This window comes from Aulonocara stuartgranti (assembly GCF_965226115.1).
Source record: "Aulonocara stuartgranti genome assembly, chromosome: 3".
NCBI classification, from domain to species: Eukaryota; Metazoa; Chordata; class Actinopteri; order Cichliformes; family Cichlidae; genus Aulonocara; species Aulonocara stuartgranti.
In genome coordinates this window covers 54531471-54557563 of record NC_138941.1, presented here as the reverse complement: position 1 = coordinate 54557563, position 26093 = coordinate 54531471, and the positions used below count along the sequence as shown (strand labels likewise).

Genomic DNA, 26093 nt, shown 5'->3' with positions numbered 1-26093 from the left:
GGTCATCAGCAGCTTGGGTTGTCTCGGTCGAGGGAAGGTTTGTCTGGCCTAGAGACTGGGGCTGAGGTGAGTAGAGATGGTTCAGAGCCACCGCCGTGAGAGTGATAGCCAGCTTCGCGGTGTCAACGCAGGCCCCCCAGCAGGTCAGCAGATCAAAGCCGATGATGTCTTGGATGTCAGCAAGCCAGAAGTCGTGCACCAGCTCCAGATCCTTCACTCGGATCCACAATGGTTTCTTCCCTCGCATGTCAGTTCTCTCCCCCGTCACCGTCATCAGCTGGGTGTCGGTGGGCGATCAACCCATCACAAGCGGCCCGGATGTTCCAGGGAGCACACCAGGTCGTATTAGGGAAATGATGGACCCTGTGCCCACCAGGGCCCGGCAGGGCTGGTCCTCAACACAGCAGCTCAGGTAGAGTCCCTTGAGGTGCCCAACTAGGCCCACCACCGTGCATCATTCCTGGAGGGGGGCAGGAAGCTGGAGCGGTGGTCCCCGCACTGCACCATTCCCCCTCTCGTTTCCCTGAGGCCACATAGTTCTGGTCTTCGGGACGGGCGCCAGGTAGTCGCGCGCCACGTGGCCAGGCTTATCGCACCGGCAGCAGCGGTCGGTCGGTCGACAGGGACAACTTCAGGGCACTGAGGGCTGCAGCTGGCATATCTTCGTGACTTCCTCCTCCCTGTCGCAGTCTGCGGCTCTGAGTTGGGTGTAGTTTGGGGGGGACACCTGCTGGTTAGGCCGCGAGGCCAGCACCAGCTCGGCCCTTTCAGCCTCATGGAGCGCCTCACGGAGAGTTTCTGGAAAAAGTCACTCTGGAAAAGGTCCTTGCAGAAAAGCATGCAGGCTAAGCTCCTCACTGGCTGCTGGGAACTCCGGGTAGCCACGACGAGCATACAGCAACACATCCGCTGCAAAGGTGCCCAGGCTCTCCCCCGGCCGACGGCTCCAGTTGGTCAGCTGCTCTGATCAGTGGAGTGCCACTGCCCAAATCGCCTCTTGAGTGCTATAGTGAGGGCCTGGAGCTCATTCTGCTCTGACGGGGCTAGGTCTCCCTCCGCTCCTCTCCATCTCCCTATAAAAAGGGAAGGAAACCATTAACAGTCCAAATCGCCATCAGCTGTTCTCACCGGCATCTCCAGCACCGCCCCGTTGAGCCCACTGCACCACTCCTCCCCTGCAGCTGCGCCCGGGACCACACCTCCGCCACACACCCCCACCGCCGGGGAGCCGTCCGGCCGTACCTACTCCCCCCCCCCCCCCCCCCCGCAAGCGAGAGAGGAAATCGGCCACCGCCATCTGCGCCCCCGGCCTATGGACCACCTTGAACTTAAAGGGCTGTAAAGCCAGATACCATCAGGTGATCCGGGCGTTGGCATCCTTCATGCGGTGGAGCCACTGCAGCGGGGCGTGGTCCGAGCAGAGGGTGAATGAGCGCCCCAGGAGGTAATAGCGAAGGGAGTCGACCGCCCACCGGATATCCAAGCACTCCTTCTCCACAGTGCTGTACCGTCTTTCACGCTCTGCCAGCTTCCGGCTGATGTAAAGAACGGGATGGTCGGCCCCCCTTACCTGCTGGGACAAAACGGCCCCCAGCCCCCTGTTTGAGGCGTCGGTCTGCAGAACAAAAGGGAGGGAAAAGTTAGGAGTGTGAAGCAGCGGCTCCCCACAGAGAGACTTTTTCACCTGCACAAACGCCGCCTGGCACGGCCCCGTCCACTGAACCAGATCCGGAGCACCCTTTCGGGTGAGATCGGTCAAGGGGCTGGTCAGCTGCGCAAACCCTGGCACAAAACGGCGATAGTAACCTGCCAGTCCCAGAAACCGTCTCACCTCCTTTTTAGTCTTGGGGCGCGGGCAGAATGCTATAGCCGCCGTCTTCTCCACCTGTGGACGCACCTGCCCGCCCCCCAAGTGGTACCCCAGATACTGTACCTCCCTCCGTCCAACTGCACACTTCTTTGGGTTGGCCGTGAGCCCTGCCCTCCTCAGGGACTCCAGGACCGCGGCCACCCACTGCACATGCTCCGCCCAGGTGTCGCTGTGGATGATCACGTCATCCAGGTAGGCAGCAGCATATGCAGCGTGCGGACGCAGCACCCGGTCCATGAGGCGCTGAAAGGTGGCAGGGGCTCCGAACAAGCCGAACGGAAGCGTAACGAATTGGTACAAACCGTACGGAGTGGAGAAGGCCGTTTTCTCCCTGGACTCGGCAGACAAGGGAATCTGCCAGTAGCCCTTGGTTAAATCCAGTGTCGTGAAAAAACGGGCCGTGCCCAGCCGATCCAGGAGCTCGTCGACCCGGGGCATGGGATAAGCATCAAAACGTGACACTTCATTCACCTTGCGATAGTCGACACAGAACCGTATAGACCCATCCTTCTTTACCACAAGAACGATGGGGCTACACCAGGCGCTGTGCGACTCTTCTATCACTCCCATTTTCAGCATTTCAGCCAATTCCCTCTGAACGATTTGCCGTTTATGCTCAGGAAGCCTGTAGGGCCGTGAACGCACCGTCACGCCAGGCTGCGTTACAAAATGATGCTCAATGACAGATGTTCAGCCGGGCAGGGGGGAGAACACATCTGCAAAACGCTGTTGTAACGCAACAACGTCCGCTCTCTGGGCCTGTGTGAGATGGTCATCACAAGGGAGGGAGGCGGGGATGATGGAATTTGGCACCTCCGGCCCCAACTCATCTCTCTCCTTAACCAGGCTTACCAGAGAAGCAGTTTCAACCTCTCTCCACTCTTTAAGGAGATTGAGGTGATAAATCTGCGTGGCCCCTCCCCTGTCCGACCGAGCAACCTCATAGTCAACGTCCCCGACTCGCCATGTGACCACAAAGGGTCCTTGGCGAGCAACTTTGAGCTAGAAGAAGGGAGTAATACAAGCACTTTGTCTCCCGGTGAAAATTGCCTGAGTCTAGCCCCTCTGTCGTACAGGCGTTGCTGACGCTGTTGAGCCTGGAGCAAATTCTCCCGTGACAACCTCCCCAAAGTGTGGAGTTTCGCTCTCAGGTCCAACACGTACTGAATCTCATTCTTAGCGGGGCTCGGACCGTCCTCCCAGCTTTCTTTAATCAGGTCGAGCACCCCACGCGGCTTCCGGCCGAACAGCAATTCAAAGGGAGAAAATCCCGTGGAGGCCTGGGGCACCTCCCGCAAAGCAAATAACAGAGGGTCTAGCCAGCGATCCCAATTGCGTTCATCCTCGTTAATGAACATACGAATCATGGACTTTAAAGTTTTATTCAGCCGCTCCACCAGCCCATCCGTCTGAGGGTGGTAGACGCTGGTCCTAATAGATTTAATGCCCAGTAATTCGTACAGTTCCCGCAGTGTACGAGACATAAACAACGTGCCCTGGTCAGTCAGTATCTCTTTCGGGATTCCGACTCGGGAGATGACCTGAAACAGTGCCTGCGCCACACTCTTTGCAGAGATGGTGCGCAGCGGGACTGCTTCCGGGTACCGCGTTGCATAATCCACCAGGACTAATACAAAGCGGTAGCCGCGTGCACTCCGATGAAATGGCCCGATGAGGTCCATACCAATGCGCTCAAACGGAACCTCTATGAGTCGGAGCGGGCGCAAAGGCGCTTTTGGTATGGCCGGCTGATTAACAAGTTGGCAGTCCGGGCAGGACGCGCACCAGCGGCGCACATACGCTCGGATGCCCGGCCAATAAAATCGGGCCTTTTATTCGCTCCAGAGTTTTTTCGTATCCCATATGCCCTGCCATGGGGTTATAATGAGCCGCCTGGAAAATCGTTTCCCGGCGGCCCTGCGGCACCAACAGCTGGGTGTGAGTCTCCTCCGTGCGAGTGTCACGACTCACTCGATATAGCCTTTTGATAAAATGAAGCGCGGGTAGGTCCGCACGGCTTCAGGGCGCACCACGTGACCATCAATCTCAATCACCTGGTCAAAGGCTGAGCGTAGGGTGTCATCACGAGACTGCTCCAGTGGGAAATCACCCGTGGGGGAAACCTCTGGAGCCGGCGGGGCTTCCCATGAAGGACCCGCCGTCTCCCCCTCCCCGGAGTCAGTGTCGGACGACCCCGCGTCACCGCTGAGCGCCGCGCAGACACTACATGCTACTAACGGTCGTGATCGCATTCCCGCATACTGTCCCAACAGATGATGAAACCCCGGCCAATTCGTGCCCAGAATCAGGGGATGCGACAGGCGCGGGCTAACCGCAGCCGTTACTCTATGCGTTTTGCCCTTATACTTTAATAACAGCGGAACTATGGGATACCTTTGAACATCACCATGAACACACTTCACCTCCACCCATTCTGCCTCCAGCAATGCCCCGGGGCAGACCAAGCCTTGGTGCACGAGGGTCTGCGTGCAGCCCGTGTCCACCAAAGCATGGCGTATACCCCCTCGAGTCCTTACCGGAATGTTGTATGTCCCTCCTGGACCAGGAGAGGGTGCTGGGGCACCGGCAACCCGGAACACCTGCCCCACTTCCATCAGAGGACAGTCCCTCCTCAGGTGTCCCAGTTGCCCGCAGTTCTAGCACTCCTGCCCCGGCGTCTGTGCTGCTCTCCGTGGCTCAGGGGCGGCACCGCTCATGTCAGATCCCCGGGAAGGCACAAACGCAGCAAAAGGATTAGTGGGGCTCAGCGCCGGCGCCCGCTCTGCCTGCCCTGGCGCCTCGGTGCCCGGCGCCTCGGTGCTTGTTTGCTCGGCCTCCGGCCGCTGTCCCCGGGCTCCCCCGCTCTAGCGGCAAGGTGGTCCTCCGCCAACGTTACCACCACCTCCAGACTCGCGGGACGGTGGCACCTGACCCATCTCGCCGTCTCCGCAGGCAGCCCCTCCACGAACTGCTCCAGCACCACCTTGTCCACCAGCAGCGTCTCGCCCTCTGACGATCCCGGCTGCAGCCAGCGCACCGCCGCGTCGTGCAGCTGCCGGGCCCAAGCAAACAGCCAATCCGCCGCGGCTAGCCGACAGGCCCGGAACCGCCGGCGATGATCCTCAGCGGTGAGCCCCAACCTGTCCACCACCGCCCGGCTCACGTCCTGGAAGCTGCTCCTCGAGGTCGGCGGCAGGCTCAGGGCCGCCGTCTGAGCCTCCCCCGACAGCAGAGGAAGCAAACGTGGAGCCCACTCCCCCTGCGGCCACTGGCAGGCCTCCGCCGTGGCACGAAAAGTCTCCAGGAAAACCTGGGGGTCATCCCCGTTCCCCATCCGGGGCATCGCCACCGACAGCGGCGGAGGCTTCGGCGGGGCAGCGGCTCCAACCAGCCGCTCCAGAACCAGAGTCTGCCGGTCCGTCTGCTCCTGCAGCGCAGCCAGGTGAGCCCGCTGGGCCGCCGCTTGGTCTTGGCCCATCTTCGCCATCTCTGCCAGCATCTGCGCCAGAAACTGCAAAGGCTGGGCGGGCGGCGCAGCCTGTGGGTCGGACATCCCCACGCCGGCCGGACACTGGGTTTCGGCACCACTTGTGAAATGCACTATACACAGGTACACACACACACACACAGGTCTTTATCACCAGCTTCCACATTTATTTATAGTTTTCCCAGGTTATGATATGAACACAGTCTGACAGCTGTCGGTCTCAGCTGATTTCCCTCTCCCTCCGCTCCTCTCCGTCTCCCTATAAAAAGGGAAGGAAACCATTATCAGTCCAAATCGCCATCAGCTGTTCTCACCGGCATCTCCAGCACCGCCCCGTTGAGCCCACTGCACCACTCCTCCCCTGCAGCCGCGCCCGGGACCACACCTCCGCCACACAGGGCAAGTGGAGTTCAGCACACTGAGGACTTTCTCCAAAATACAAGGCAATCACACACAAATACATACTAGACATTTAGACTTAGATATTACTACTCATAGCTAACTAAATAATTTGGTGATGAAAGGAGAAAAAAAGCCTGTCCATAAGTACTTTAGGAAATGAGGTGAGGACACTCAGACGTAATAAAACTGCAGCTCCTGACCATGCCTGCTGGAAACCCCAGTCACACGAACACCTGAGACCTAGAGAGAAATTCAAATTCAAATGCAAGGGACCAAGAACAAGGAAAGCAAAAGGAGAGGGGATGGGTACAATGCCCTACGGAGCCATGACAAGTGTTGTATTTTTTTTCATTGAGCTATGTTGTTTGTCATACTTTGGCTGCAACACAAACACAGAAATTTTATTTTGACCTAAATAAAGCACATCTAATTGTAAAGACATTGCATGGACAAAAAAACTCTACTCAAAGTTCATACAAAGCGATTTAGTCTCCTGTGATCCTGTATGATCACATGTTAAACTTTTATGGCTTAAAACTTTCAAAGTACAGATTATAAAGTTTATAAGAGGGACAAGCTGCTTCCAAAGTTCAAACTGTGCTTTTTCCTGCACACAGCTGGGTATCCACTCTATTCTACAGCCAATCATTGTTGCTGAGAGGTGAAATGGCGCAGAGAGGAAATCAGCAAGATTCAAAAAGATTATCTTGTTCACTCTGTTTGGATCTACTAAAGGATCCAGTAACTATTCCCTGTGGACACAACTACTGCATGAACTGTATTAAAGGTTTCTGGGATGAAGAGGAGAAAAACAAGAAAATCCACAGCTGCCACCACTGCAGGAAAGCTTTCATTCCAAAGCCTGTCCTGGAGAAAAACACCATGTTAGCAGCTTTAGTGGAGCAGCTGAAGAAGACTGGACTCCAAGCTGCTCCAGCTGATCACTGCTATGCTGGACCTGAAGATGTGGCCTGTGATGTCTGCACTGGGAGGAAGCTGAAAGCCATCAAGTCCTGTTTAGTCTGTCTGGCCTCTTACTGTGAGAAACACCTCCAACCTCACTATGATGCAGCTCCATTAAAGAAACACAAGCTGGTGGTCCCCTCCAAGAAGCTCCAGGAGAACATCTGCTCTCGTCATGATGAGGTGATGAAGATTTTCTGTCGTACTGATCAGCAGAGTATCTGTTATCTCTGCTTGATGGATGAACATAAAGGCCATGAAACAGTCCCAGCTGCAGCAGAAAGGACTGAGAAGCAGAAGGAGCTCGAGGTGAGACGACTAAACATCCAGCAGAGAATCCAGGAGCGAGAGAAAGATGTGAAGCTGCTTCAACAGGAGGTGGAGGCCATCAATGGCTCTGCTGATAAAGCAGTGGAGGACAGTGAGAAGATGTTCACTGAGCTGATCCGTCTCCTCCAGAAAAGAAGCTCTGATGTGAAGCAGCAGGTCAGATCCCAGCAGGAAACTGAAGTGAGTCGAGTCAAAGAGCTTCAGGAGAAGCTGGAGCAGGAGATCGCTGAGCTGAAGAGGAAAGACGGCGAGCTGGAGCAGCTCTCACACACAGAGGATCACAACCAGTTTCTACACAACTACCCCTCACTGTCAGCACTCAGTGAGTCTACACACTCATCCAGCATCAATATTCGTCCTCTGAGCTACTTTGAGGATGTGACAGCAGCTGTGTCAGAGACCAGAGATAAACTACAGGACATTCTGAGAGAGGAATGGACAAACATCTCACGGGTGGTGACTATGGTGGATGTTTTATTGTCACCACCACAACCAGAGCCAAAGACAAGAGATGAATTCTTAAAATATTCATGTGCAATCACACTGGATCCAAATACAGCAAACACACATCTGTTATTGTCTGAGAGGAACAGAAAAGCAACATTTAAGGAACAACAACAGTCTTATTCTGATCATCCAGACAGATTTCTTCCTTGTTGGCAGGTCCTGAATAAAGAGAGTCTGACTGGACGTTGTTACTGGGAGGTGAAGTGGAGAGGAAAAGTTTATGTAGCAGTTTCATACAAGAATATCAGCAGAGCAGGGAGGCTAAATGATTGTGTATTTGGGTTAAATTACAAATCTTGGGCATTAAGTTGTGATAGCAAGAGTTATAAATTTTTCTACAACAAAGTCCAAACTGAGCTCTCAGGTCCCGAGGCTTCCACATTAGGAGTGTACTTGGATAATAGAGCAGGTATTCTGTCTTTCTACAGCGTTTCTGAAACCATGACTCTCCTCCACAGAATCCAGACCACATTCACTCAGCCGCTCTATGCTGGACTTATGCTTTTTGAGTGAGGAGACACAGCAGAGTTCATTAAATTGAAATAGACAGAGTGGGTAGGTTTATGTTAGAACTTCTGTTTGAAAGTTTGTGTCTAAAAAATATAGTGCTGTAAATAAACGTGTCGCTACATTTCTTGCATAAGTATAAACCTTAATTTTTCATTATAATCTAGAATTATAAGTTTAAAATATACTTCTACTCCTATTCAGCATTCTTTATCAGTCTTAAATTAATTAGATGTAGCAATACACTGGAGTTTGATTGGTTTGTTTTTAGTAAGCTGAATACCTTTGGATATCATTAAATATCTTTTATTATGATTTTTAAGAGAGATTTTTTTATCAGACTTCCTCATTTATACATCAAACTATGGTAACAAAATGATACAGGAAATATTTTATTTGCTCAGAAATGCATGCTTTACTCACCACACTCAACCAATCTAATGGTTGTTTTGGTTTATATGCTGGATGTTTCTGGAAGTTTAATGTCCCTTAATCTGTTTATGATCAATAAAATTGGTGTACTTTGGACAGTTTCACCTGCTATAAATAACACATATTTTATCGACTACTGTAGTGTTTTCAACAAGGACGTTGGGGACACCGAGTTAAACCACAAATGAAGACCCTGGAGTTTAGTTGCAGCTTGTTTAATTGTCTCCATGAACATGTGGTGAAAACTGAAATGACAGAAAATAAACTCCATCTCAACAGGCAGAAGCATATTTACATCAATAAAGTGCATTACTCTCACTAAAACATTCATGTTAGCAAAATATACATTAATATCCAAAGTTATCTGTATAAACTGTCATATAAAGTAACTTACGGCGTTCCAGCCTGATAATTCAGAGTAGATGGCATTTGATTCTTCTTTCTTACATTTGTATTGGCAGTTGGCAAACAACTGAAAGGTGCATTACCGCCACCAACTGGTATGGAGTATGGTCTGGAACGACGCTCAAAAAAAAAAAAAAAAAAATCCTCAAATCCTTCCAAACAGGTCCCCCTCTTTTAAAAACTGAAATAAGGCCTGATAACTTTTACTTCCCGATTCCTTTCGCAACAAATCAACAAGACCCAGTTCGATTTGTAGGTTACTGAGATTTTGAATCAATTGTCTCCTCTCAACCTGATACCTCTGACACTGCAACATGACATGTTCTACAGTTTCCTCTACCCCACAGTAATCACATTTTCCGGTACTATGTTTCCCTATCATGAATAATGTATTATTCAAGCCAGTATGTCCAAATCTCAGTCTGGATATGATCACCTCCTCCCTCCTAGTCCATCCTGCGTTTCTCATTCCTCCCTCCTTTGAATCTTATACAACCATCATCCCTTCCTTTCCTCCTCCCACTGCTTTTGCCATCTTGCTCTCATATCTTGCCTTACCATACTCCTTATCTCTGCTTGGCCAAAACTAACAGCCATGTCAACCACCCCATGTTTTACGGCCTCCTTTGCAACTCTATCTGCCTTTTCATTCGATGGCATTTGATTACATCTCCATACTGCCTTTAGCATGTGGAGCCTATGTCTAAATAAATAAGCAAAACTAAAATATACCTACCAGTTCTTGCAGATACCTCACGAAGTCTAAAATCTCATGTAACAGTGATTGTCAGTATCCCAGCTAGATAAGAATCAACCACCATACCGCATCCACAGAGTCACGTCGAGAGTCTAATCTCTTGTTTCCCTCATTCCGTTAAATGGTTTTGACACCTGTTCCCTTGTTACTCCAGGAAACATGAAGCAGATACAACAACTGGACTTCATTCAAAGTCTTGAACTTGCATTTGTTCTCTGGCGCTCTCAATATGAGGTCCAATGTGATAAACTTTTTTTTTTCTTTCTCTTTGTTTCTATTGCTCTGCCACCCTGAGCAATCTAGGGTTGCAGGTGAATGAATGAGCTTTTATTTCTTGCTTGCAGTTGCCTTCAGTGAAACTGGACCACTTCCATCCATACATACATTACACAAACGTCACATTGGGGAGACAGGTCAGGGTTAGGTTTAATCAATCAATCAATCAATCAATCAATCAATCAACCAATTTATTATAAGGACATTTAAAAACAACACAGGCTGACAAAAGTGCTGTGCATAGTAAAAAAGTAAAAAAGTAGAACAAACACACACAATTAAAAGCTAAAGAGTAAAAATTTGTTGTCAGACAGGCTTTTAAAATGTCGAGTGTTGGAGAGATCCTAATTTGAAGAGGCAGACTGTTCCAAAGTTTGGGCGCAGCAATCGCAAATGCCTGGTCTCCTGACCTGAGAGCTCTATTAGGAGTATTTATACACTCTTAAAAATGCTGGGTTATATTCCTAACTCAACTGCTGGGTAAAAGCTGTAGGTTCGTAAGTTGGCTTATTGTGACCAAATATTGGTTCAAAAGTCATGACTCAAGAGTTGGGTTGGTAATGTGCCGGGTTCTTCAATTCACTCCACAGCTTGACTAATTCTGTTGGGTCATACTATGACCCAACAGAATTAGCCAATATTTTATCAAAGCTGCCCAACCTATGACCGTCATAGGTTGGGCAGCTTTGATAAAATATTGGGTCAAATTTTACCCAAATGTTTGGGTTGAAAATGAGCCTCAGAAGAAACCACATCATTAATCACAAACTGCCTTTTTCAATTAGACTGTGACCTGATCAGATATCACTGGACTTCTCCACTACTATGAAATAAAACATGGTAAGTAAAAAGTAAATTCTAATAGTTAAAAAAATCATGATGATTGATTATGCAATTTATTGGTTTAATTTAGAACTTTACCTACTCATTAAAGGTATTTTAACAGATAACACCAGCTGGGTTGTGATGATGAAAGTTATTTCTACTTAAAAATGCTTGATATCATCGTTTAAAGCTATAATTTGGAATGAGGCTGATGTTGCTCTGTTTGACAAACTGTTTAGAGATCACTGTATACAGAACAAAGAAAGTATGAGATAGGGTGTTGCATTTGTGGGAAAAAGGTAAAAAATAAAAATTAAAAAAAGGAACACAGTCTATGTAAACTATTTAATTATTTAATAATAAATTATTTTATTATTTAATGTCATTATTTAATTTAACCTAAATTACCTTTATGTTGATAACAACATCTTTTCATTTTAAAATATAAAGGAAATGATAATTTGTCCCATTAAGATTTTTTAAGGTTACCTTGACCCCCTTTTTTCCCTCGATCATTAGACAGCGCAAAGGGCACGTGCATCCCTGCACTTAGCTTGCTTGCTACTAATACAAACGTGATGGCAACACTGCCACAACCAATATTTAGCCACCATCTTCGATCCTCACTTGGAGATCTCGGTAGCTTTAAGGTCTGCCATCATAAGTTTACATGTAACCAAAGTATAATCTTTTTTTTTTTTTTAAACAACAACAACAACAAAAAAAATTACTGACTCCTGAATATCATTTAGCCTTATTAAGCCTTTTGGTTCTTAGTCAAAACAAAAGGCTAAGGTGTTAAAGGGTTAACCTGGTGGTGCTGAGAATGTTGGCTGCACTCAGACCCTGCTCAGTATACAGCTAATCTGCTCTGCACTTAGATGGAGGCAGTGCTACTGTTAGAGTTAAATTGTTAAATGTTTGTCATTTTTATGTTTACCATTTGTACAGTGTTTTAACTCTGATGAAAGAAATTCCACTGTCCTTCCCGCCAGATTCTCGAGGTTCTGGTGGGGGCTGTAATGTTTTATTGCAGATACATCCTATCTGGAAGATCTGCTTCGTTTGATGTAAGCTTCCTGCGTTTACGACCCTTTGGTCAGCAGGAGGTCTGACACACACACACACACACACACACACACACACACACACACACACACACACACACACACTCTCTCTCTTACAGAAGTTCACACATATACATTTACATACAGTCCTTGTCTTTGTAACCAAAGGGGGTTGCAAGGGGAGGTGTTTAGTAAACTATTGTTTGAAGTTTGTCAATAAAAGGCAGCGAGAGGAGGCCACCATTGTCGTGCTGGACACAGACGAGGCCTCCCTTGCGCAAGTAATCGATCGATCGACTGTCTTGTTTTCTTCATGATGAATAAGTCTCTAGAATTAGCGGGGTTTGTGGAAACACAGACCCAACAGCTACCTACTCTATGACACTGGGTGAAAGCAGCCTGTCATTACTTCACAGACACTGACTTAATAGTCCGAATGATCAGTCCAGGGTACACAAACTGTGCATTCACACTTGCTTATTTTTTATTTTTTTGGAACTTATATATATGTAAGAAGTCCAGACGCTTTTCTTTGAAAGCTCCTTTGATTATATATATGTAACACTGATGTTCGGTAGATATTAATAACCCTGTGTGGCTGTAACTGCAGCCATCACAAGTAGATGCAATTATTCTAAAATTAACACTAAAAATGTTTTAACTTTAATTGTTTAACTTTAGAACATCTGTGAGGTACACGTGAGGGGGGATCTTTGGTTGCCAGTCTTGAGAGCACATATCCACACATGAAAAATGGAGGGTCCAAATACTTATTTTACACTTAACGGAGCACTATGGAGAAAAGTGAGTATTTCTTGTAAATAAACTCAATCTATCAGGCCATAGTGTTGGAGCTCACTGCTGCAGGATTACAAACATCTTGACATTAACCAAACAACTGCAGATAATCTTTTAAATCCTAATTTATTGACCCTTTTCTTTTGTTTAAAAATTACAGGACACATGGTTAGCCCTTGCAGAACACATAGGCCAGCAACTGGATTTCTGAAGTGGTGTCTACGCAATGTCAGGAAAAGGCTTTGTTCTATCGGGAAGAAGAATTCGGCACCAAAGTAACCCATCTTGCCTGGTACCAGAAAACAGATTTGTTTCTGCTTTTTGCAGCAATCTAAGGTCTGTTGATGGCTGCTTGAAATCATTTTTTGTTTTTGATACAAGTTACCCAAAGTGATGCACCCAGGTTTGGAAATTCCTTCACGCTGTCATCTGTCCCAGGAATAGATGAATCCCAGGACATGAATCAAATATGATCAAATTAATGAGTGCTCTTTTAGCTATGATGGAAGTATAGAATGTTGCTCATAAAGGTGCATGACCAGAGCTGGATTCTTAATATATTCACATGAAATCACACTGGATCCAAACACAGCAAACACACATCTGTTATTATCTGAGGGGAACAGAAAAGTAACATTTATGGAACAACAGTCTTATTCTGATCATCCAGACAGATTCACTGAGTGGTTTCAGATCCTGAGTAGAGAGAGTCTGACTGGACATTGTTACTGGGAGGTGGAGTGGAGAGGGAGATTACTTTTAGTAGCAGTCGCATACAAGAATATCAGCAGAGCAGGGAGCTCACGCGAAAGAAAATTTGGATTCAATGACATATCCTGGGCATTACGCTGTGATGCAGACAGTTCCACCTTTTTTTTACAACAAAGTCCAAACTGTCCTCTCAGGTCCTCGGTCCTCCAGAGTAGGAGTGTACCTGGATCACAGAGCAGGTATTCTGTCTTTCTACAGAGTCTCTGAAACCATGACTCTCCTCCACAGAGTCCAGACCACATTCACTCAGCCGCTCTATGCTGGACTTTGGCTTTTGGATTATGGCGACACTGCAAAGTTGATTAGTTTAAATTAAAATTCTCTTCACATTGTAGATATTTTAAATGTCTGATTAATCTGCTCACTGGCTTTTCTTGTCTACTCGCTGTAGTGGATTTTCCTGATGATTAAAATGTGATTTGTGACATTTCTGAACTATGATGCTACAATGATTTTTCTTGTCATATTACAAAAAGTTGATATCTTTGGTGTTTGTATTGTAACTCTTAAAATGTTAATAAGATATTGGAGTCCTTCAACCCCGAGATTATAATAGATGTGTCCTTGTTTCTTGATTGAATGCAGTAATTGATTTTGATTATAGAGTGTTGTTAATTTTTGTTGTTATTATTTTTACAGAAAAATAATAATAACTGCATTATCTAATCCAACATGTTGTGGAAGACAATGTTTGTCGTGAACACCATTTTTCAGGGAAAGCATCTGCAGCTATGAATGACTCATCTGATGTACTATTAAACTGTATAAAATAAAACAAAAGCTAAAACATGTTAAACTAAATTACTAAAATATGTTGAAGTTTAAAATTGGATTAAAATTGGTTTATTTAATTCTAAATGATACATATCTTGCTTTGGCTCTCGGAGGAGGCGGACACATCTTTCAAACTAATGAAGACATATTTGTTTCTTTTTATTTGCTCCCTGTTGAATCCAGACTTTGATTTAAAATCCTTCTCCTGACATACAAAATATTGACCCTATGTCAGGATCTGAGCTGGCAGACCATGTGGAGTGTAGAGTGGACACAAATGCAGACACCAGAGACTGAAACTAAATTAAAATTGATCCTTTATTGATGTCTGAACCATGCAAAGGAAAAAGCGAAAGCAAAACAAAGTCTAACCAAACAAAACCTAAACTGGAAAAACAACTAAAACCTGAATACGTGAAATTTGAAAGTGTGATGACATGAGACCCCAAGGCATGAAACCTGAAACCCAGACATGGACACCAGGAAAAATTAAACATGAAATACCTGAACCTGACACTGGCCAAACAGACAACACAACCACAAACAAAGGAAAACTCACACAACATACACATTGGGGGTAACAAGGGAATACGCAACAAGACTGAGATAGAGCTGCACCTGATCTGACATAGCGAGACAGAGGGGAAGCAAAACTAAATATAGTGAACACAGGACAAGGACTATCAAAATAAAACAAAAAGAATGAGAAATATGTAGACACAGACAAGACACGCAAGCTTAACACTTTGACTGGGGGAATGAAAACAGAGACAAGATTGACGAAACACAGGACAAGATTAGACACTGGAGACGGAGAATATAATCACCATGAGCTGAAGGAAAACAAACTCACACTCTAAACATGTCAAAAGAACAAGTAAGAACCTAAGAGCTGCAACCTAACAGAAAATAAATGATCAAAAGAACACAGAAGTACAAGAAAACCAAACATACATTACCCAAAGAAGTAACTCAGCCTATTACACCCCAAAACAGAACAGTCCAAAACATAAACGCTGGGTGACTGATCCAGGGCCATGACACCCTATCATATTTTAAAGATCTCACAATTCAATTCTATATTATCCTGACAGATGGTGCAAAATGCAGCTGCTCGCATTTTAACAAGAACTGGGAAATGTGAGCACATTATCCCTGTTCTGAGATCTCTGCATTGGCTACGTTGTCAGGTTCGAGCAAATTTTAAGGTCCTGCTGCTCACCTACAAGGCTTTAAACGGATTGGCACCTTCATACCTCTCCGACCTTTTACACCTTTATGTTCCATCTCGTGCTCTACAATCTCAGGACTCTGGCTCTCTAAAGGTTCCTAGAGCCAGAAAAAAGACAGTTGGAGAGCGTGCTTCTTCTTTTCGTGCCCCGTTTCTGTGGAACAACCTCCCTCAAGATATTCGGCAGGCATGCTCTGTGGAGGTTTTTAAAACTAAGCTGAAGACACATTTGTTCACCTTATCCTACATGTCTTATGTCTTTTAGTTTTTACATTTTCATTGTTTTTAACTTGTATTGTGTCTCTTACCTGTATTGCTGTATCGCTTTTATTTTATTTATCCCTTTAGTTGTACAGCACTTTGTTTGAAAGCGCTTTATAAATACAGTTATTATTATTATTATTATTATTATTATTATTATTATTATTATTATTAGTTCACTCTCAGACTGTGGGCTTACTTTTGGTTCCTAGAGTATGTAAAAGTAGAATGGGATTACTCTACTCTTTATTTGCATATTATTAATAGAAAGACTTAATTTATGTTCTACAAAATCTATATTGTAATTTAGACTGATGTGATTATTATAAATGAGGATATATTTTATTATTCCAATCAAGAAGCAGTTAAATTAAAAGTTTTAGTTTGGACTACAAAGGAACTGAATCTACTGCCAATACAAATAACGAAAGAAACCAGTACAACTACATTATAGCTGTACACCTGGAATCTCTGAAATGTGGCTTTAACTTACCTACCAATGATACCATGTATACACAAAGATATTATCATAGCTAGTACTGTACTTTACTGTACTTTGTCTAATGGCAGCATACCTGTGAAATTCCATTGTAACAGAGGATATACCACAGGATGTTACAGGCAGCTGCTCTCCTCTGTTTACTGGGACTGTACCAGAGATTACTTACTCAATATAGCTGAAAGCTATTATTAGCCTTGAATTCACTTCTCCTGACTTCCAATATTCCTAATTACTATACAGTCTTCTTCTGTATCTAAAGTTAAATTTAGTAGTTGTTTTTTCTACATGTGCATATGAAAGAAAGATGTAACAGTTTCAAAATAATTCCACAGTAAATGTCAAAAAAATCACAACAGTAATCACAGGCTGTGTTATGCAGTGTTTCTATCATTATTAATTTGCCTCTCATGTGAAGCATTTTTGATCCTTGGGGATCCTAGCAGCTGGAAATACAAACCCCTCCACCACGGTAAGGTAGAAATTCACAGAGGGCTACTTACATTTATGAATAAAGGATTAGAAATAGACTGTGAAGACATTCAAAGGGGAAACATGGTCCTGGTATGAGTCAATATCGTTAAGAAGCCAAGCAAGCCATTTTCAATACACAGTTTATAATTTATCTTTGTTTTGTTTTTTACACAGCAAACTAAAAATGAATGAGTAAAATGCATTTTAGCTTGTTAATGTTACTACTTCTGGGTTGAAAGTTCACCAGGAAACTGATGTTCCAGGTGTTTATTGGTCCTGTAAAGCTTTTTTTGAAGAAGAAAAAAATCAGTTTATGATCATAACATGTTTGAATGGCTGTAAACAGTCATCTATGTCACTAGTTTGTGCCCTCCACTACCTCCATGTAGACCATTTAAGATTTACATGACGACATTTTTAAATGACTCACTAATAGACTTAAACTGACCAGACACAATACAACCAGTCCAAGTTCAAATCTAGAGCCACGTGAGTCTTATTAAAACCTAACAACATGTTTTAACATCAGCACAGTAAAACTCGATGGTAAAAAGGAATTCCTGAATTTTGACCACTCACTCCTCACAGCATGCTCCAAATATTTTGGTTGCCTTTGCACTCACTTTTGTTTCTGTTGTTTCTGTTAGAAATTCATGTTGAGCTCAGTGAGCTTCATTTGACTTCATATGTGAAGACAAATTAAGCTCATTGATTAAACGAGCCAAGGGAGACACCTGGTGGACACATACAGTCAGAACGTGCGGAGACAAACAGCTGGAAATACTTGTTAGAAAGGATTGTCGAACTTCAAGAAAGAAAAAAAACAGCACACACTCTAACACTCCTTTATTTGCACTGAAGGAGAAATATGAAGATATCAGTTTGAAAGTAAAATTAGTAAGATTACCCAGCATCAACCAGCTTCTCCATCCAATTGATAACGCAGAAAAAAAATCATATAAGCCTGTTGTCTGCTGTAATTTGTCCTCTTTTGCTGTTTGAACTCTGCCATTGATAGCCTGTTATCTCTCTCTGCAGAATGTGGTCTTGCACCATACAAATATACAGACAGTAGCTCTTTGGGACTATTCATCATTCAGCCACATTATATCAGTCAGACCTTAACATTTATTGTTATATTTCAACATGAATTATCTTCATTTCAAAATATTCCTCACCATACCGCAAATTCAAGTGACAAATTTATACTCCAGGTTTACCACATTGGAGTATAAAATTGTGTTTATATGTATAATCACATATAAACACGTGATCGATGTAGATTTATATAGAATAGAATAGAATAGAATAGAATAGAATAGCCACTTTACTGTCATTCAGACATCAGTAAGTGTACATCATTGGACTGTATAAAATAATCTAGGATACATGTAGGAATGTGAGACAAATTTAGAATAAGTGTACATGTACGGTTATCCCACTGACACCGGGAGGAGAAAAATACTTGGCTTCATTTGTAGAAAGAAGAGGATCCATGAAAAATAAATAAATAAACGCAGGTGCAGTCGTGTAACCGGAGATGACACAACTCTTCGACTCAACGAATCTGCGTGCGTTTGCTGAGTCACGTGACCACACGACAGCGAATCACAGCAGAGCAGGGGACTATGGGGAGGAGCGAAGTGTTGGCTCCAGAAACATGGCTGATGTGTGATGAATCAGGACCAACGGACCGACAAATCACGCAGGTACCGATCAGAGCATCAAGAAGAGGATGGTCCAGTATGAGGAGGAGAGCAACCGGAAACCCGACAGAAACTCACACATCATAGGTATGGACATGTTTTTAACTCTGTTCTCTTTAAGCTCCGATTCTTTGATGTTTGGTTGATTGGTGATAAATCTGAAAGATTATCAGCATCTCCAGGATTTCTCTAAGCTGATGTTAGCTGAGAGCAGGAAGCTGTCACTTTGGTGATGAATTCAGAGGAGCCAACGGTGATAGTTGAGGAAGAGCACACACACTCTTACACACCAACTGTTTATTCCCTTTATTCTCCATGAGAGCCTCAAAGTGAACACACACAGTGACAGACTTTCCAAAGCATCAGAACACAAGCTCTCCACATTACAAATAATGCTGTAATTAATGTCTTTACATCTGCAGCAAAAGCTAGCAGAGAAAATGAGTTTTATTGACTGGTTAAACAGAGTGATCGAGCTGGAAGTGGTGTGCAACAAGATAGGGTGGGTCAGGATAGAGATGGAAATACAAATAAGTAAAGAGTGTGATGAGAATATTAAAAGAATGAGGAGCTGATGAATGCAGAGAATGTCAGAGGAAGAACAGATGGGGCACAGCTAGTGAATCAGGAAGTGCAGGAATAGTAAGGAGTAAGTACTACAGAGGGATAAACTGATGATCAGTACCATAGAACTGGGAAAGAGCTGCTGAAGCTGGGTAAAGGTGAGAGGTGATGACTACATGCTGAGATAGAGAAAGAGCTCTACTGCACTGTTTGCTTTGAGAGCATTAAAGATGGTCAGGAATTACACTGTGCCATATCAGAAAGCATATGATGCAAATGAAACACATGATATTTTGCTGTCTTGGGGGTTGTTGAAGCAGCTACCTTGTCACTAATAGGCCATTTGAAGAAGGCAGGTAACTCTTGCTTGTTTTGTTGTTGTGCACATGTAACATAAGCTGAAATGCAGTAAGCAGTGAATATTCTGTTTCCACTGTGGTTTCACTTGTAGAGCTTGTTGTCTCATAGCTGGAAGGTTTGTGGTTTAATTCCCGGCTCCCCTAGTCTGCATGTGGTATCCTTGGATATGGTGCTGAATCCTGGGCTGTCCCTGATGCATCCATTGTATTGTGAATGTGTGAATTTCAGGAAGTGTTTGGGTTTAGAAATTAATGTGCATGAGTGAATGAGACCTGTTCTAGAAAAGCACTATATAAGTACAATCTGTTTAAGAAAAACAAAAAAATATCTGAGTGCCATTCAAGTGAGCCCCAACACAACTCGTATATTTGTTTAATAATGCAAATGATAGTTTCAATAGAAAGGCTTTCTTAACATAAGCTGACAAAAGCAACAATGGCAGTGAGTCTTTTTAATGACTCACTTTAAGTGAAGAAAATAATTTTCCATTCATTTTCTTCACTGACATTTCAGAAAAATCCTTAGAAAGAGTTTTAAGTCTTGAATGAAGTGGTTCAGCTAAAAGATAAATGACAAAAAAAAAAAAGCAAAATGCAAAAAAATTTAAAACTGCAAAGATACAACGCTGTGTACATAATCACAATAATACTGCTTTCATTACTGTAGTGTTGTCTAATAATAGGTTTGGTTAAATTTTGTAATGTCTTCTGTGTGTCTGTGTTTCTACAGCCTACATAGTCTATAACTTGTGGCCCATTCTGATTTCCAAGTTTTCAGATTTTTGCTAAGTTTGAATTTCTTTCTAAGAGCTTTGATTGACGGCATTTACAAACAAAAGTAAACTTTTCTTCAATACAAAACATGTTTTCATCACAAAATTATTAAAGTCCACAATTGTAATTTTGGAAAAGGTTACAAATAATGAACTGAAAATGAGTTTCTGTATACCCACCTTTACCTGACATATTCTTCCTTAGCAAACAAAAGTAGGTGTAGCACATTTACAGAACAAACAAATGTCAGGTACATGCTGGTGTCATTACCAGTATAAATCCAACATCCAGCCTTTTCTCTTTTCCCCTTGTTTCTATAATTTCACTCCTAACTGTTTTGAGGCTTTGCTTACCCTGAGGCTGCTAGCTTATGGTTGGCTCTGAGTTCTGGAAACTTTAGCTTTAGCCACTTTTCTTTTGTTAGCATTTTTTTTTCCATGTTTAAGTGTCTGATCAGGTTTGTTGTTGCTGCTTGTTTTTGAGAATTGCACATTTAAGATCTGAAACTTTGAACTTGACTTTTTCAAATATGGAAAAAAATTCATGTATTTTCTGCATCATCAATACCTGAAAATTTCTGCATCATTGATACATTTAAATTATACCCCAAACTACTGCAGTATCTCATGGCACCTGAGTGTGCCACCAGGGAGCACCTTATTTGACACGATCAACACCTCACTGCACACCACTCATATTGCAGTCTGTGGTTGCCGTCTCTCCAATACCTAAAACTATTTTCAGGTTTTAACACATGCTTTTGTAAAAATAGTTTTGTGTAATCACAGTAATGATCATTTCCTTCTTTTTATTTGTTCCTCAAGACCTCCCACAACAAAATGACTGTGAGGAGGAGGATGGTCTGGATGAGCAGCAGGAGATGAACTCCAGTGTGGACCAGGAGGACCCAGAGCCTCCACAGATTAAAGAGGAACAGGAGGAGCTCTGCAGCATTCAGGAGGGAGAGCAGCTTGGACTGAAACAGGAGACTGATACTTTCATGGTGACGCCTGCTTATGAGGAAAGTGAAGAAAGCCAACATGTGGACTCAGGATCAACTAGAAATGTAGAGCTGAAGAACAGGAGACGTTACAGAAAGAGAAGTTGCAATAAGAGAGTAGACAACACTGCTGTGTCAATGAGTCTGAGTCAAACTGGCACAAGGGGAAAGTCTTTTCAATGTGACGTCTGTGGAAAAACTTTTCACGAAAAATATAACTTTACTAAACACCAGAGAGTTCACACAGGTGAGAAACTCTATCCTTGTAGGACCCATGGTAAACAGTTTTTGTGTGTTTTTATATTATAAGATTAATAACCCTTTTGTGGTTCTTTGTTCCTCAAGACCTCCAACATGAGGAAGAGGAGGGTCTGGATGGGCAGCAGGTCTTTAACCAAGAGAAGAACTCCAGTCTGGACCAGGAGGACCCAGAGCCTCCACAGATTAAAGAGGAACAGGAGGAGCTTTGCAGCAGTCAGGAGGGAGATCAGCTTGGACTGAAGCAGGAGGCTGAAGGCATTATCGTCTGGACTGGGGAAGAGCGACTCAGACTGCTAAAGACCATCTGGAAACCTGTGATAAAGTTGCAAAGAGTAGGTATGTAAAACTGTGATGGACTTAATAACAATGAATATGAGTAATGTAGGATCCTAACCAGAGCTCAAAGTTACATTTAGTTTTAGAAGCACAGGAATTAAAGGTCAAACTGCAATAAGCAGCATGAATGCATCTTTTTCTACATCCATTCATCTTCTTCCGCTCATCCGGGGCCGGATCAATGAGGCAGCAGTCTAAGCAGAGAAGCCCAGACCTCTCTCTCCCCAGCCACCTCCTCTAGCTTGTCCAGGAGAACACCAAGGTGTTTCTAGGCCAGCCGCGAGATATAATCCCTCCAGTGTGCCCTGGGTCTGTCCCGAGGCCTCCTCCTGTGGGATATGCCCAGAGCACCTCACCCAGGAGGAGCCCAGGAAGCATCCCTGTCAGATGCCTGAACCACCTCAACTGGCTCGTTGGAGCTGCGGCTCTACTCTGAGCTCCTCCCGGATGGCCAAACTCCTCATCTTATCTCTAAGGGAGAAGCAAGCCACCCTTTGGAGGAAGCCACAGTTTGTCCATAATGAACACCATGTTCAAGAATAAGGGTGTCTATAAAGGTACGTGGCACCAGGACACCTTAGGCCACAGGTCGATAATCAATTTTATTATCGTATAACCAGACCTAAGGTCATATGTTCTGGAGACAAGAAGAGAGGGGCTGAGTTGTCAACTGATCACCACCTGGTGGTCAGTTGGATCAGGTGGCGGGGGATGTTGGACAAACTTGGCACACCTAAACGTATAGTGAGGGTGCGCTGGGAATTCCTGATAGAGGCCCTGGTCCGCGAGATCTTCAATGCACACGTCCAGCAGAGCTTCAACAGCATTCTGAGGGAGACTGGGGACATTGAGTCCAAATGGATCATGTGCAGTACATCCATTGCAGAAGCCACTGCACTGAGCTGTGGCCACAAGGCACAAGGTGTGTGTTGTTGTGGTAACCCCCGAACCAAATGGTGGACACCAGAGGTGAAGGGAGCCACCAAGCTAAAGAAGGAGTCCTGTCGGGCATTGTTAGCCTGTGGGACTTCGGAAGCAGTTGATAGGTACCGATAAGCCAAGCAGAAAGTGGCCCGGGCAGTGGCGGAAGCTCTACCTGCAGTCTGTATAGTGTGAGTAAAGCACTGCTGACCTCATGGACCACATGAGCTAACTGTTATTTACTAGCAATTGCTAAGATTATTGACTAATGAAACAGAGGCAAATAATCTAATTTCTAAGTGGCTTTGGTCTCCTGTCAATGAAGACATCAAATTAACATCCAACGTTTTTCAGAGTAAAAAATGGTGGGAGGTGGGAATCACCAGACACCCCAAAATATGATACTATCACAATACGACACTCATGATTTGATATAGTGATATTTAGCATTTTGCAATATACTGAGTATACTGAGTATATTGTGATTTGTCATCTTTTTTCAGCTGCAAATTATGGCCCTTGGAGTTAAATTTTGTCAGCTTGTTTTATTCAATAAGTCAACGCTAACTGAATTTTGTTCTGCAAAATGAGCACACCAACACTGTCACTAAAACCTCCCGTAAATAGTGCCATAAGTCTGAGTCAGTCTGATATCAGTCTGCAGCTGAATGAGGTCAAGTTGGAAATTACATCCAGTCTGTGTCTGATAATACAACAATTAACTGTGATAAATCCTCAAAAATCCTATATCTGTTGCTGTCTACATTGACGGTAATTTATATTTCACATATGTTGTCTTTTCTTTTATTCATTTGTCTCTCCAGACCTCCACCAGCAGCATGTCTTTAAGGACGAGGAGGTTCTCACAACCCAGCAGGTCTTTAATCAGGAGAGGAACTACAGTCTGGGCCGGGAGGACCCAGAGCTTCCACAGATTAAAGAGGAACAGGAGGAAGTGTGCAGCAGGCAGGAGGGAGAGCAGCTTGGACTGAAGCAGGAGGCTGATACTTCATTCATGGTGACTCCGACTTATGAGGAAAGTGACCACAGGGAACCAGAACCAAACAGTAAGCAACTCCTTTTTCACAGCTCACCTGAAGAAGAGAGCCGGGATCAGGAAGAAAGCCAGCATGTGGACTCAATATCTACTAAAAATGCAGAGCTAAAGGAGAGGAGACATTACAGAAAGAGAAGTTACAATAAGAGAGCAGACAACACTGCTGTGTCAGGGAGTCAAAGTAAAACTGACATAATAAAAAAGTCTTTAAAGTGTGACACCTGTGGAAAAACTTTTCGCAAAAAAAACCACCTGACGACACATCTGCGAATTCACACAGGGGAGAAACCATATTCTTGCAGTACATGTGGGAAGAGTTTCAGTCTGAACTCAACATTGAAAACCCACACAAGACTTCACACTGGTGAGAGGCCATATGCTTGTATCACCTGTGGGAAAAAATTCATTCACAAATCAGATTTGGAACGTCATGTAAGAACACACACAGGCGAGAAGCCGTATTCATGTGGCACTTGTGGGAGAGAATTCCGTCTGAACTCAACATTGAAAACTCATATAAGAGTTCACACCGGTGAGAAGCCGTATTCCTGTAGTACTTGTGGAAAACAGTTTACTGAGAAATCATCATTGAGAACACATATAAGAATTCACACAGGTGAGAAGCCACGTTGTTGTAGTATCTGTGGAAAAAGATTTTCTGACATCTCGGGAGTGATAAAACACATGAGATTTCACACAGGCGAGAAACCGTATCCTTGTAGCACATGTGGGAAAAGATTCAGTCAGAAATCGGATATGGCCCGTCATGTACGAATTCACACAGGTGACAAACCGCATGGTTGCAACATTTGTGGGAAAATATTCATTCAGAGGACCAGCTTAAAGAAGCACATGAGAATTCACACACGTTAAACTTTCAGACTTTCAAAGTGTGGGACAGCTGTGTGTGAGCTCACACTGAGCAGAAATTAATCGCTGCAATGCTTGAATGAAAAGATGATCCATTTTAAAGTCAGTATTTTCTGTGCAGAATAGTGAAGAACTCTCACCATTATTTATTAGGCCTTTTTCCCTCATTCCTATAATTGTATCAGGCAAACTCTGGTCTTACATTTCATGAAGGTTAACATTCTGCATGCTCGTGCCCTGTTGGTTCATTGTTTAGTTATTTTATTTATTATGTGTTCTTAAAGTATTATTGCAGGGTCTACCTTGCAGTTGTGATTGTTGTTGTGATTTGGCGCTCTATAAATCAAAATCGAATTGAATTATGCTTCAAATAAAGATTTTATTCAAAATCTTTTGAGTGTTTTTTTTTCCTGAGGTGTAATCTCTAATATAATCTCTGTGTAAGCAGCATGACAGAGGGTTCTGCTTTGTCTTTTTGGCATGACACATCTGTGGAGGAATGGAGATGCTTAGGTGAGAAAGCAGTGGACTTTTTGACAGTGTTGGGGAGTAACGGAATACATGTAACACCGTCACGTATTTAAAATACAGAATATGAGTAACTGTATTCTGTTACAGTTACTGTTTAAAAAGATGATCTTGAGAATACAGTTACTTTGTTGAAAAAAGTCTACACGTGAGTCTACACACTCATCCAGCATCAATATTCGTCCTCTGAGCTACTTTGAGGATGTGACAGCAGCTGTGTCAGAGACCAGAGATATACTACAGGACATTCTGAGAGAGGAATGGACAAACATCTCACTGACAGTCACTGAAGAGGATGTTTTACTGTCACCAGCAGAGCCAAAGACCAGAGCTGGATTCTTAAAATACTCACATGAAATCACACTGGATCCAAACACAGCAAACACACATCTGTTATTATCTGAGGGGAACAGAAAAGTAACATTTATGAACCAACAACAGTCTTATTCTGATCATCCAGACAGATTCAGTAAAATATGTCAAGTCCTGAGTAGAGAGAGTCTGACTGGACGTTGTTACTGGGAGGTGGAGTGAAGAGGGAGAGCAGTTGAAGTAGCAGTTGCATACAACAATATCTCCAGAGCAGGGAGCCTATATGAAAGTCTATTTGGATATAATAACAAATCTTGGGCATTGCGTTGTGACACAACCAGTTTTAAATTCTGGCAGAACAATGTCCAAATTGTCCTCTCAGGTCCTCGGTCCTCCAGAGTAGGAGTGTACCTGGATCACAGAGCAGGTATTCTGTCTTTCTACAGCGTCTCTGAAACCATGACTCTCCTCCACAGAGTCCAGACCACATTCACTCAGCCGCTCTATGCTGGACTTTGGCTTTTAGATTATGGAGCCACTGCAGAGCTGATTAAAGTCAAATAGACTCGTTCTCTGACATTTATATGCAAATAGTTTGGCTGTTATAGAACACTTTTCTGCTCTACTTGATAACACAAAGCACTACATACAACTTGACTCATTCAGTAGTTTTCCAAATCATGTGTAGTTTCTAAATGAGGCTTTACATTTTAAAAGCTGAGAAGTTCAGTGGTCCATTGATGTGTGAAAATAATATTGCACTGATTCA

At 43.9% G+C, this 26093-nt stretch overlaps 2 protein-coding genes and 1 pseudogene across 4 annotated transcripts; all 3 read left to right on the top strand.

Moving 5' to 3' along the window:
- Positions 1–6425: 6425 nt before the first annotated feature.
- LOC309699361 (tripartite motif-containing protein 16-like) lies at positions 6426–25888 on the top strand (annotated as a pseudogene). Its single transcript has 2 exons — positions 6426–7374; positions 25161–25888. The product of its transcript is annotated as a tripartite motif-containing protein 16-like (transcript).
- LOC309698501 (tripartite motif-containing protein 16-like protein) lies at positions 13161–13713 on the top strand (the record flags this gene model as incomplete). The annotated part of the gene is given in 2 exon segments (XM_082520983.1): positions 13161–13496; positions 13498–13713. Coding segments are annotated over 2 exon segments (552 nt in total).
- On the top strand, positions 18275–24843 carry LOC309699226 (uncharacterized protein). Of its 2 annotated transcripts, none has more exons than XM_082522172.1 (4): positions 18275–18429; positions 20864–21286; positions 21385–21636; positions 23382–24843. In XM_082522172.1, the coding sequence occupies exons 1-4, from the start codon at positions 18372–18374 to the stop codon at positions 24485–24487; spliced, it is 1839 nt and encodes a 612-aa protein (XP_082378298.1). In that variant the 5' UTR covers positions 18275–18371; the 3' UTR covers positions 24488–24843. The 2 variants fall into 2 exon arrangements, with proteins under 2 accessions (XP_082378298.1, XP_082378299.1); XM_082522173.1 differs by having other exon boundaries at positions 21385–21632; positions 23382–23640.
- Positions 25889–26093: the final 205 nt, after the last annotated feature.

Coding starts and splice junctions, on each gene's coding strand:
- LOC309699226 (XM_082522172.1), top strand. CDS start 18,372: ATGGTCCAGTATGAGGAGGAGAGCAACCGGAAACCCGACAGAAACTCA. Junction 21,287..21,384: donor ACACCAGAGAGTTCACACAG/GTGAGAAACTCT, acceptor TTGTTCCTCAAG/ACCTCCAACATGAGGAAGAG. Junction 21,637..23,381: donor GATAAAGTTGCAAAGAGTAG/GTATGTAAAACT, acceptor TTGTCTCTCCAG/ACCTCCACCAGCAGCATGTC.